Below are 13,565 nucleotides of genomic sequence, written 5' to 3'. Positions count from 1 at the left end.
CCCCAAAAAAAAGAGGTATATGTTGGAGAACTGTCCATCATTTACACTTCTAATCACCTACCATCAGTTAGAAGGAGAACAAAAAGATACTAATGTAAATGAGTCCCCACACCTGCACAAAGGTGTTTGTATTCATAGGAATAACAAAACACACAAAAAATTATCTTGAGCTCTTAATCAGTAATCACACTTTGAGAATGACTAATTAGAACATCCTGACTCAGAATGTATATCTTTTCAAAGTTTAAATTTGACGGTACTAGATAGTTTGAATGAATTAGCAAAATTTCTAGTTTAGGCTAGTATATTTCATAGTTTTACTTAGAAAATTCTGACCATGGAATTTATGGCATACATACAGTATTACTTCACTATTATAACAAAAAGGTGAGTCAAATTTCACCGTTTATAACTTACCATCAGAAAGTGTAACCACTGTTATATCTTCAGTGGAGACTCCAGGCCCATAGCGATTATAAGCCAGGAATCGAAGACTGTATTCCGTGAATTTTTTCAAGCCTTCCAGTTTATAAGAGAGTCCATCAACCTCTATGTTCTGGAGACATAAAACACCAAAAGTGTTATTCAGGAGGCACATTAAAGCAGAAATGGCAGCCATTCTGTGCAATCAGTGAATTGGATATGAGACTCTTACTCACAAAACTACCCTCTAGTCTTATTATGAGTTGTAAAACCGAAATTGTGATCCACACTCCCCCACTAAAACCAAAACCACTCTGTAGACTCCTAGTTAAAATAGCACTGTGCTATTTTTACAGTCATTAAGCTCCAATTTGTTCAACATCACCCAATACATTGAAGGCTGTGTGGTGTTAACACCCACACCAAAACCCCGACAAGAAGGTGGCAGCTTGTAAATCCATGGGAACAGAGAGCTGCTCCTTTACCCTGAATGGAATAATTTACAAGAAACAATAGATTTCTTCCTCCTCTCGCTGAAATATACCCAGGATGCTTGAAACTGACAGATACTTTGCTACCATGGCTATCTCTCACAATGCTTTGAGCTGAAGTTGGAAATGCTGTCAGCACTTCACAGCTATGGAAATGAGTTCCTGGAGGTGAAGGCCACTGAAAAATCAGTGCCAGTTCACTCTAGAAGAGCCATTATTTAGCTCTCCATGATGATTCTCACACGTAATATCTATCCAGGGTAACACTAATTTTTAAAATTTATTTGAATGGATTTGGGAGTTCCTGGTGTGGCTGAGTAGGTTAAGAATCCAACATAGCGCCCCTGAGGATGTGGGTTCGATCCTTGGCTATGCTTAGTGGGTTAAGGATCCAGCATAGAGAGCAAGCTGCATCTGCATAGGCTGCAGATGTGGCTCAGATTCAGCATTTCTGTGGCAGCTGCAGCTCTAAATCAACCCCTAGTCTAGGAACTTCCAGGTGTGGCCATAAATTAAATAATTAATTAAATGGATTTGTGCAATTCATTATTAGAGAACTAAAATATGTAGAAAAAAGGATAGACTAGAACAGTGAAAATAGCTAAATAGGAGTATGGGAACAGTAAATAAAAAAACAATTGGAGTAAATGAATACATAGGAGAAGTTCTTGGTAATTATCATGAGGGAAAAAATTTCTGAATAGAATTTTTTTTAATGAAAAATATCTATCGTGCAGTTTATGTGGAAACATATGCTTGGCAAACTTCACAACATATTGTAAGAATTTCACTCTCCTAGGGTCACATCCGGGTCTTTCTTATTTATACACTTATCTGTGTATCTTTTTCTACATGAAGCTAAGAATCTGAAAGTAAACATCTCCATAGTAATATGTAAATCACAAAATAGAATGGCCAAGTTTCATGTGTCTCCCTAAAGACCCATGTATTGTAACTTAATCTGAAAATATAATTTTCCTGTTTTCAAATATATGTGTTCACCACAGATTAGAGGCAAAATTGAAGAAAGAAAAAGGTAGTCTTCTGGAATAAGGTATACTGCAAACAATGAGAAGCGACTGGTGACAGGCCCACGGTGAGGAGAAGGTAGAAATAATATCAAACATATGGATGAAAAGAAGAATGAAAAAAGCAATTTGATTGAGGTCATTGAATACAGGGTTGATCATCCCTTAGGATAAGGACTGAAAATCAAATATTTTCTGGCACCAGATGGGCTCATTCAAAGGTGCTTACACTGGCTCAGACCACTAGATGCTCAAACAAAATCAGCATCCTTTATGTTGACTTCATGTCACTGCCCATTTGCCTCTCTTACCACCAGCATTCAATTCAATTGCTTAACAGTTTAAATGACGAGTGCTTTAAAACTGATCAGCCATCCACTTAAAGTGCTGGATACAGGACTATATCAAGAGCATGTAGATCTCACAATTTCTCCAGTCATAGCATCGTCAAATAGGTGGCAGGAGTGGGGCCCATTATCTTGCCTACCTGTTCCTTCCCCGTGGACACTTCAGTGCAGAACAATCTGTAACCTTGGACGGGACCATTTGCATAGGCAGGGGGTTCCCAGGTAATAAGAATTGAGGTAGGTGAGGTAGATACAGCTTGCAGGTTCTCTACTGGTCCTGGAACTTGCACTGTTTACAAGAGAAATTGATTAGTCCAAGAAGGTTCTCTTTCTCAAAACAAACAGAATATCTTTTACAGTTCAAGGAAATTATAGCAGCATGTGCTACTTTTAGAACTGTATGGAATAAGCACGTCAAAACATAGAATATGCATAGAAAGTAATGAAGTTTTAGGATCATTCATTTTAAAATTCAGAAGAGGATTTACATTAATCTAAATTACTTATTTCATTTTTACAGTTGAGGAAACTAGTCAAGGAGTATAAATGACTAGGGTAATGGCAGAAGAGTGGGGATCTGAATCTAAATTCTCAGTATGGGAAAATTGTCACTTTTCCAGCATGGTTTTGCCTGTGTACTGCTAATAACTGCAGAAAGAAAAGAGAAAATGTAATTAGAATACTTGTAGATCATAGTCCTACTTATAATTTAAATAGGCAGCACAGTTATGGGTAATTTACCACATCATTGTCGTTATTTAGTTATCATCTTAAAATCTTGCCCAATCGGGTCCTTTAAATTAATTTTAGGATTTAATTTTCAATTTTACTTTATTTTCTCTCATAACTATTACTACAGTTCATCAAGAAGAAACTTGTTCATTAAAGGAAATAGATAGATACAGGTCCACAATCATTTAACCAAAACATTTACATCTGGCTGTGTTTCTATATCCAGAAATTTCTAGATTTTAGAAAGTTAACACTGTGAGGTCCATGGTAGTACCCTGCTATTAAATCATATATTTCCAGCAAACATGTAACATTCACAACAAACAGGATTATTAAATACGATACATAGGGAGTTCCCGTCGTGGCTCAGGGGTTAATGAATCTGATTAGCATCCACAAGGACGCAGGTTTGATTCCTGGCCTCATTCAGGGGGTTGAGGATCCCACATTGCCGTGAGCTGCAGTGTAGGTCACAGACGTGGCTCAGATCCCACGTTGCTTTGGTGTAGGGTGGCAGCTGCAGCTCCGATTTGACCCCTAACCTGGGAACCTCCATATGCCACAGGTGCAGCCCTAAAAAGCAAAAAAAAAAAAAAAGAGAGAGACTATACATAGCTCAACATAAAGTCAAGTCAGGTTAGGAAGTGAATTAAGAAAATCATTCAGATTTTAGTATTGCAAAATTTTGAATTTGTGCATAATTTTTTACTTGTGTACATAGATCTGAGTATAAACATACAATTTGTAAATGGTAAATGCAAGAGTTATGTTATTGTAATCTAAAATAAATAGTCTCACTACTGAAAGCATAACAACTTCAACATGGTGAACATTTCACCCAGCCTTAGATACCACTTAGTTGTGGACAGATACATATTTTAGATCTCTAATTCAACTCTTGCAAGTTTGAATTTCCAAAGCACGTGAAAACCTGGCCGATACGTATCTGATGATATCCTTAGATAGGCATGGAACCTTTATCTCTGAGTCATTTCCAGAATTTTTCCCTTGGAATTCAGCTCCTTAAGGAGCTCAAAAATTTTTCGGAAAAAAGTATTCACATCAGAAACTCATTTTTTTATGTCACCTTCACATATTTTCCCACCAGTCTCCACACCCCGAGAATCCTTATTCTTGGCAATTGCATTCTTTTCACCTAAACAAGTGATTATTAATAATTCCTTAAAAACATATTTGAAAATCATTTTAATGCTACAGAAAATGTTAAGGATGACAGGAATACACAGAATACCCATTTTCCTTTGTCCAGATTTACCCATTAATAACATTTTTCTCTATAAACTTTATCAATCTCTCTCAGTATCTATCTATCTATCGAACCATCCATCCATCCATCCATCCATCTATCCAGATTAATAAGGGCTATTTACCTCTAAACTCTTTAGTGCATATTTCTTAAGAATTAATGTATGTACAAATAATTTAGTTACCATCTTCAGTGCATTTGATATTCATACAATATTTTATCTATTTGTCATCCGTATTCAAATTGTGTCAACTATTCAATAGTATCATTTTATATGGCATTTTCATCTCTAATTGAGGATCCAGTTTAGGATCAAGTTTGAATTTTGTTGCCATATCCCTTTAGTCTGCTTTATACTGGAACTTTTCCAAAGCCTTTCTCTATCTTTTAGGCTATGTATAGTAGGAAGAATACAGTCCTTTTTTATTAACGGAATGTTTTTCCTTTTGGATCTGTCTTTGTTTCTTTGTATTAAATTTAAGTTATAATTCCAGACTGAAACAAGATGTAAGTGATGTCTGTCTTTCTCAGGGCATCACATCCATACCCTCAATTATATTAATGATGAGCACCAGGTCAAGGTACTATCATATTTCTCCATTGTAGAGTTAATTGGTCTCCTGCATCCCCACCTACCCCTAGCCTCCTGCTCCACCACTTACAACGAATAAACAATCCGTATGGAGACCTTATATTGGGACCATGTAAATATCATGTTCTTTATCAGTTCCCCTAGCATTAACATCTGTTAATGTTTCTTGATGGAATTGATTTTTATCAGGGTGGTTAAAAAAATGGTGATTTTTTTCTATTCAAGCACTCCTGCATTAACCATTTGGTACTTAGCATTCTTTTATAAGCAAGAATCCATGTTTATACTTATATATCTATTATCACTATGAGCACATGGATTTCTATTTTTATGGTATATCATTAATCATTATTAATTATTTTGGTGTTCAAATTGTTCCATATTTGGTCAACAAGGCCCTCTTTAAGCTGTTTCCTCTGTCTTTATGACATGTGCCATCATTTTTTTGAAACACTTCCTTTCTTTCTGGCATTATGTATTCCAGACTCATCTCAATCCCACCTCAGCTCTGTAATCGAACATTTCTCCAAAGATTTCTGGTTCCTTTTAGTGGGGAGTAAATGGCATTTGAGACAAAGATCTGGTTGTTAGATGTGTTTATTGCTACTTGGATGTCTTTGCATCTAGATCCGTTGGGTGAACAAGAAACACATGAATGCATATGTATGAACAAATGCAAAAAAATTTAGGAACATACAATAGACTTGCTCGATGCAAGGTTGCCTCAAGGCTTTAATTTACTAAAAAACACAATATCTGCAAAGGTGAAACAGCAAAGTGCAATAAAAAGAGGTGTGCCTACCTTGAGATAGAAAGACAGAGGGATAGAGATATAAAGATAATGATCCATACCAGGATAATCATTCTGTCTGCACACAGAATATTCTTTTCCACAACATTCCTGACTAGTGTCAAGAATTTGTGTTTTAAGGAAGCAGACTGACATCCTCCACCCCCAAGAAAACTGCTGACCTCAAGCACATGGACCCTAGACTAGTTGAAAATCAAAAGGTTTATGATGCAAAACTTCACCTTGATGCCAACCAATTCAAGAATTGTGCAAGAGCTGATCACCCTGTGGTCCTCTCCCTCACACTGTCTTTAAAACCCCTTCCCTGAAAGCCATCAGAGAGTCTGGGACTTTTAAGCATGAGCTGTCTGTCCATTCTCCTTGCTTGGCACTCTGCAATAAATACAGTACTTTCCATCACCACAACCAAGTTCCAGTAGCTTGGCTTTACCATGTTGGGATGAGTAGACCCAAGCTTGATTTGGTAACAACTTAAGCTATTAAATGAATGCTCTTCTTCACAATAGTGCTATCAATAAATTCCTAAGTTCCCTAATATTTTCCTTCTGAATTATGGCTCTAACATTGGCCTATGGATACGAGATCTTGTGTTTTATGTAGATTGTGGAAATACATATGTGTGTGTATGTGTGTGTATATATATATTTACTTGTCTACTTATGTACTTGTTTATTTATAAACTTATAGATTTTTAAATTTATACTTAATAAATTTATGTTTAATATAGATTTTTAAATTTATATTTAAACACAACTCATATACATTGTGGTTCATTATATGCGTATTAGAAAGAAAGAGAGAGAAAACGGGAGATTCAAAGATGTTCAAAATGGGAATTAGATGAGAAATCAATACGGTTAACAGCTTCGTTCTTCCATTTCATTACATTTCAGCATGTCAGTCAAGAACCTTAATGGGCTTAACTGCTCATCATTTCCAAGATGTCTTTGAAAATCCCCACTGATCCCCTCAGTTGGACAATAATTTTGTGGCAAACTGCATCTAATTTCTCTCCATCTCTATTCGAGTTACCTCTTTCCTCAAAGAATGGAAAGATTTCAGAACAGATGCATAATCTACGCAAATAACTCATCAATCAATGTCAACCTAACCGACTACTTTTTTAAATTTCAATATTGCATTACAGCAGAAATTCATTATAACACCTGTACCTAAGAACAAATTAAATACTTATGATAGAGTAAATGAGATATTTTACATGTCACTATTTGCACTGGGGACAGTAATTTCTGACTATATATATATAAATTTATAGTGTAACGGGATACTTTATAAGGAGATCTTATTGCATATTACTCAAAAAAAGGCATGTAAAAGTTGGCTGAATCTTTAATAAAATAATTTATCATAATCATACTGTTGATAGGATGTATGTGAGGGGGGAAATCACAGTTTAATGAGCTACAATGATTAAGATGAAAGTCAGCAGGTATGATTTCTTACACCTACTCATTACAGAGACTGGTTATTGTCATCAAGGATCGAGGTGTCCACAGATTCCTTAAAATTTTATGCATATTTTTAAGAATGTAATATGTACAATTTTTGAGGTACAGGGCCCATAATTTCTATCAGCAGGGTCTGTAATTCCTTGGCTGGCAGATCCCAACAGATTAGATAATATCCCTGGTTTCTTTTAGTTCTGAAAATCAGTGATCTTTTATCATTAAATCATTTGTAGTGATTGTTAATTACTTTATGATGGGAAATACGGTGATAATTTTACTTTAAATAAACATCTTCACTTTTAATAAAATGCTACTCTTTCAGAAACTGAAACATTTGTAAATAAACTTTCCTATTTCATTTTCCAAATCATGGATAAATCAAAGGCATTTGAGTTTATCTAGTTTCCTTCACCAAATGTTTTGGGTTTTCCAAATGTTAGGGCTTCTGTTGATCAAGAAGTCAACAGCACATACGAATCAACACCCTACTCTATTTTCCTTCCCCTTCTCTTACTCTGTGCCTATACTAATACCTATTTGTCTACTTTCCTGACTTCTCTGTACTGTAAGTAACTTGATATTTGTATTAAGCAGACTAAAGTCTAACTCATGATTTATCAAATCAATGGTTCTAAAAATATCTTGGGAGTTTAAATAACCTCTTCCTAATACGAATGTGAATATAAGGTTTTCAAAGAAAAAGCTTTAGAAGGATTAAGACCTGCCTCTGTCATCATAACCCTGAATGAGGCTGATGTCTTTTTACCATTATACTGATGTTCGCAGCTGGTAGTTCAAAATGAAGACAAATGTAAGTGCCATAGAATATGTAGTTGAACATTTGAATATTTAAAATCTTTTCAAAATGACTGTGTAGTACAATGTTCCTAAATCATTAATTTAACAACCACCAAATCTTTTTTTTAGAACTCAAGTAACAGTGCATTTGTTAAACAAAAAACAAAACAAAACAAAACAAAAACAAAAAAAAGAAGAAGAAGAAATTGTATGAGTTGTCATTCAAATAATGACCTGTAATTTCACATGTTCTCAATTTAGGGCCAGAATGCTGAGGGTGAGTCTACCTTCTTATTCATGTGCTAACATAAAAATGACTCTTGAGTCCATTTAAAGAAATGGAGAGCAAGGGATCTAAGTAATTATCTGTAGCGATCCAAATGGATTTAGGCCACAAAGCTCTCCTCTTCAAGAAGCAGCTGCCACTGCCAATGATATCTTCACTGAATGTGTTTTGAATGCAAACCATTTCTGAAACTATTTGCATGTATTGATAATAAAGTGCACACTTTGATTGCCTCTTTGATTTTTTTTTCTCCTGTAGTTAACAGCTTTAATGAAATTTCTGTGAAATCTCTTTCTATTCTGCATGGGGAACTCAACATCAAAAAGCCTGCAGGCAACACAATTATTAACATCGTAAAACCCCTTCTTGACTGAACTATATAGAGTTAGGAGATATGACCAGTAGTTTGGCAAGGAAGAAGCACAAACTAGGGTGGGTTTCTATTCCAAAACCACAGGAGTCTGACAAGATCTGGTTGTTGGAAGTAGTAATTTCCTGATCATTTTATTTTTGGGCTTAATAGGGGCTATCTTCTATCTGCCAATATACATAACTGTGTCATTGTGTGTGTTTGTGTATGTGCATGTGTGCGTCTGTAGACTTATACTGATCTATCTAAATATATACACACACATATATAAAATATGTGTGATTTATGACATAATATTACTTGTATACACAAACATATATATATACACACATATGTCCTGATATATTAAATAATGGATATTTTTGACAGCATAGTAGAAAAAAAATTAATGATTCTCTTTGAAAAAACTAATCTTAAAACTAGTCTTGTGATTTATCCTAGAATAAGAAGTAGAAGTGATTAAAAGTGATTATAAGGATTGATACCAATGTAACGTCTTTTCAGTGGAGTAACAGATTTTTCACTAACACAGTCAAGTGGTAATAACCGTGGTGAAGTATATCTGATGTTGAATTTTACTTTGGAAAATATAAGCAATACCTAGAAATGTAAAGACTAGTAGCTGATGTAAATTCCTGACTGCATGACTGAAGTTTCAAATCTTTTAAACTAGAGATTTCTAAGTAATGTCAAAGGCATCTGTTTTTATGATACAAAAAGATTGCCTGAAAGATACTAAACACTAAAGTTAAAAACTTAAAGATTCAGCCAAATGTGTTTAAATATCCCTATAACTGAAGGCTTCATGTCATATGAGCTTAATCATAATGACTTAAATTCCACCCCCCAACCCCCTGTCCCAAGGATAGCTTGGGCTTAGCTACTTTCCATTGTGATTAAAATTTTTAGATAAAAGTACCAGCTGACTTTAGAGTGTAGTATACTTTTTACGTGTTTAATCATATGATGTTATCTCTAGCACTCTGAAATATTTGATTATGTAGATTTTTTCGAAGGAACTTATTAGGACAAAGAAAACCTGCATACACACAAAACAAAACAAATAAACACCTCTCTGGAAAGATGACAAAATATATAAATGCTAGAAATAGATCTATTGATTTAGTATATAGTAATGAGGACAGTTTTGGGATGTTTCATCAAAAGTATTTCTGGAATGACAGTTGAAAATTGCACTGATGGGAAAGGAAGGACAGATGAGAAGGAGGAATCCAGTGAATCAGGGTACCTGGGTGTGAATGAGCTGAATGAGTAATGACCTTGATGTTATTCCATTCTTTCTGGAATAGAACTTAAAAGTCGATCAAGGAGAGACATACTATATAGTTTAGGAAGGCTTTAGATGAGGAAGTCTTTAAGTAGAAATAATGACACAATTAATATAATTAATATAATGGTACAATTAATCAGGAAACAACTCACAAGCATGAAATTATCATTAACTTGCTTTTTCCTATTCTGTTAGCATTATCAACAAATCAGAAAATGTTCTATCATATTTAGGAAAATGTGGTGTGCCTCAAGATATTTGAAGAAAGTTAAAAACTTCATCCATTTTTGGCAAGACATTTGTCTCTAAAATCAGTTTGGAAACAACTGTTCAGAAAAGAAAAAAAAATCACATAGGTTTTCTAAGAATTTTTCAAGAACTTTTGAGAAATTTCAAACAGAAATAGCAGAAAGGTGAAAATGTTGGTCAGAAAAACAAAACAAAACAAAACAAAATCACAAAAAAACCACAAGTAGGAATAAAACACCTTAACTTTGGATCCTGGATCAAAAACCCCTCTCCTCTATTTAATAATACACTATCTTTAGCCCCAATTACTTCACCATTCTGCATATTATATTCTTATGAGTTTGTAATTTCTATAAAACAGGGCTACTGTAGAAATCATATGTGATGCTATATAGAAAATTGTTTAAAATAATATGGTAGTTGATATACCTGAAATCAAGTCCCTTAAACTTTTCCAAATTTTGGTTTCCTTATCAGACTATCAGAGGAAGGAGTAATTGCTCTTAATTCTCAAGATTGCTAGAACATGAGGTGATGATATATGTGGAAGGGAAATGGAAAGCATGGCAGTCCATACATGCATAGGGTGTAACATGAGTCCTGATCAGGATTATGTTTACAAACTAACCCTGGCCAAGAGACTGCCTAACACAAGAGTAGAGGTTTGCCCGATGTGTCATGATAACAGATATAAATTTAAACAGATAAGCAATTAGGTCCTACTGTACAGCCCAGGGAACTAACTATATCCAATCTCTTGGGATAGAACATGATGGAAGATAATATAAGAAAGGGGATGCATTACATTATATGTGTCTATGTGTATATATGTTATATATACATTGTGTGTATATCTATATATTATGTGTGTGTATGTATATATATATACACATAAATGACAGGGTCACTTTGCTGTACAGCAGAAATTGACACAACCTTATAAATCAACTATAATAAAAACTTAAAAAAATAAGAAATAAAAAATTAAAAAATAATTTAAGCCTTTCAACCTCCTCATAAATAGTCCACATAGTTATTTTTGTTTTATTACATGGACCATGCGTTTAGGTCTAATTCTTTTTTTTTAGTATAATCATTTTTATTTTTTTATTTTTTGTCTTTTCGTCTTTTCTAGGGCTGCACATATGCAGGTTCCCAGGCTAGGGGTCTAAATTCGGAGCTGTAGCCGCCGGCCTACACCACAGCCACAGCATCACAGGATCTGAGCCACATCTGTGAACTCCGCCACACCTCACAGCAACGCCAGATCCTCAACCCAATGAGCAAGGCCAGGGATCAAACCCACAACCTCATGGTTCCTAGTCAGATTTGTTAGCCATGACAGGAACTCCAGGACTAATTCTCATAGAAGGGTCCCAACAGAATCCCCTAGGAAGGGCATGTATATGCCTTTTGCTTGTTTCATACATATTTGAGACCCATATATACCTCAGCATATTTCTGCACACAAAAATGTCAGTTCTCTATAAATAGACATGCCTTAGCTTATGCACAACCCGGAGTGTTTCCCATGGTGATAATGTAACTAAGTCCCTGTAACCTTCCTCAAAGTTGGCTTGTATTATGGTCAAGATGGGAAGAATCAATATTTGATAGCTGTAGCTTTAATAGAGCCAATAACTGCCATGTATGGACTGCTTTTATAAAAAGCCTGCTGTCATTTATCAGAGGAAAAGGAAGCAGAGATGCTTCTTCTGGCAGTCAAGTGAGTAGATTCTTCTACATTACGGCAAAAAAGATCCTACCTTTAAAGATATCATCTCTTTGGGGAAGAAATAAATTATCTATCTATTTCTAGGTTTTTTAAGGGTAAGGAACTGCCTTGGGTAAAATGACTCTTTGTGGAGGACCATAAGTTAAAGAAGAAATTTAAAACTCTATTTTCCTAACACAGAGGTTTCACAGAAGTCACCCATCTGGACTTCATCTCATTCAATAAAACTTTTGGTGAGAGAGACTAACAGTAAAGGGGGTAGCCTTCAGAATCTGAGACCCAGGGTTCAAATCCAGTGCCCCTGCTCAGGCTATGTGGCCAGGGTCAAGTTACTTAATGTTCTTGAGCTTAAATTCTCTTACCATAAAAATGGGGTTAATACCAACACCAACCTCATGGCTTTGCTGTGGAGATTAATAATAAATGATATAGCAACAGTATCTGGTACCAAGAAAATGCTCAGTAATATAATTTTTTTTTTTTTTGCTTTTTAGAGCTGCACCTGTGGCATATGGAAGTTCCCAGACTAGGGGACAAATTGGAGCTGTAGTTGCCAGCCTACACCACAGCCACAGACACATCAGATCCAGGCTGAATTTGTGATCTAGGCAGCAGCTTGCTTGTTGCAATACCATATTCTTAACCCACTGAGCAAGGCTGGGGATCAAACCCATGTTCTCACAGATACCATGTTGAGTTCTTAACTCTCTGTGACACAACAGGAACTCCAATGTTATCATTTTTTTTATAGTGTGCTAGGCATTGTGAGAATTGACAGGGGCAAAAATGAAAACTTCCTTAAAGTGTAGTCTAAGGTAATGAGACCACAAGGAGTTAGGAGAGGGATCCCAATGAAGGTGGAGAGATTGTCAGGGGTGAGACCATACTGGGTCTTAAAGGCTCTAGGAGGATTTTTATTTTTTAGAAATTGTAAAGGAACGGTTGGATTTAAGCATGTTGAACTCTGTTCCCTACACAGATTGTGAACTGAAGGGGGAAAAATAGGTGGCAGGTGGAAGAGTATTCTATAGAGCCCAGAAGAGAAAGCTTAAAGTTTGACTTAGAATAATGGTAATGGATACAAAGAGAAAGGGTTGTGGGGGAAAAGTGTGTGTGAAATCCAGATAGATATGGAAGGGAAAAGTCAACAACATCTGATGGACTGGAGGTGTGGCAGAGAGAAACTGGAGACTAAAAGAATGATTCCTGTGTTTCTCACTTGCATAGCTAAGTGTTTCTGGTATTGTTCATTGAGATAGAAAACACTAGACTAACGTGAGACTGGGCAGGTGTGTGGGTATGGTACGTAGGCAGGTGAACCTCACAGTGTTGGTACCCACATTGGGGCTGAGGTTCTTCACTAAAAACAGAGACATCCAGCTGGGTATTTATCCCCAGATGGACAGTCATAACCTATTATTTTTCTACATCTTTCCTTCTCTTTTAATTTCTTGCATTCCCAGACAGATAATTTCACACCCCAGTTCTATGAATGGCCTCATTACAGACTTTTCTTCTTTATTTATTTCTCCTGCATTTTTTTTTTTCTTTTTCTTTCTTTTCCCATATATAGTCAGCCGCTTTTCAGGAACATTAGCTAGTCTCCAGATTTTGTGATCATCTGTTTGTTCTGTTCCCACCTAACTTAGCCCATCTAAACCCACACTTTGCTCTTT

At 35.6% G+C, this 13,565-nt stretch overlaps 1 protein-coding gene across 5 annotated transcripts in view; it reads right to left on the bottom strand.

Annotated features, from left to right (window-relative positions):
* DCC (DCC netrin 1 receptor) overlaps nucleotides 1-13,565 on the bottom strand; it is a 1,237,100-nt gene that overhangs the window by 361,504 nt on the left and 862,031 nt on the right. For all 5 annotated transcript variants that reach the window (XM_021073456.2, XM_021073460.2, XM_021073463.2 and 2 more), the window contains 2 exons: nucleotides 2,430-2,578; nucleotides 418-556 (listed from right to left, as the gene is read on the bottom strand). In XM_021073456.2, coding sequence (XP_020929115.2) covers nucleotides 418-556; nucleotides 2,430-2,578 — 288 coding nt within the window. The remainder of the gene's footprint in view (nucleotides 1-417; nucleotides 557-2,429; nucleotides 2,579-13,565) is intronic.

The sequence above is a fragment of the Sus scrofa genome, chromosome 1, assembly GCF_054392235.1.
Source record: "Sus scrofa isolate SSC_HxYL_T2T_F1_AM1 chromosome 1, Sscrofa_HxYL_maternal_Yorkshire_Landrace_v2.0, whole genome shotgun sequence".
Lineage (NCBI taxonomy): Eukaryota > Metazoa > Chordata > Mammalia > Artiodactyla > Suidae > Sus > Sus scrofa.
The sequence above is the reverse complement of the archived record's forward strand: the minus strand, read 5'-3'. Positions and strand labels throughout refer to the sequence as shown.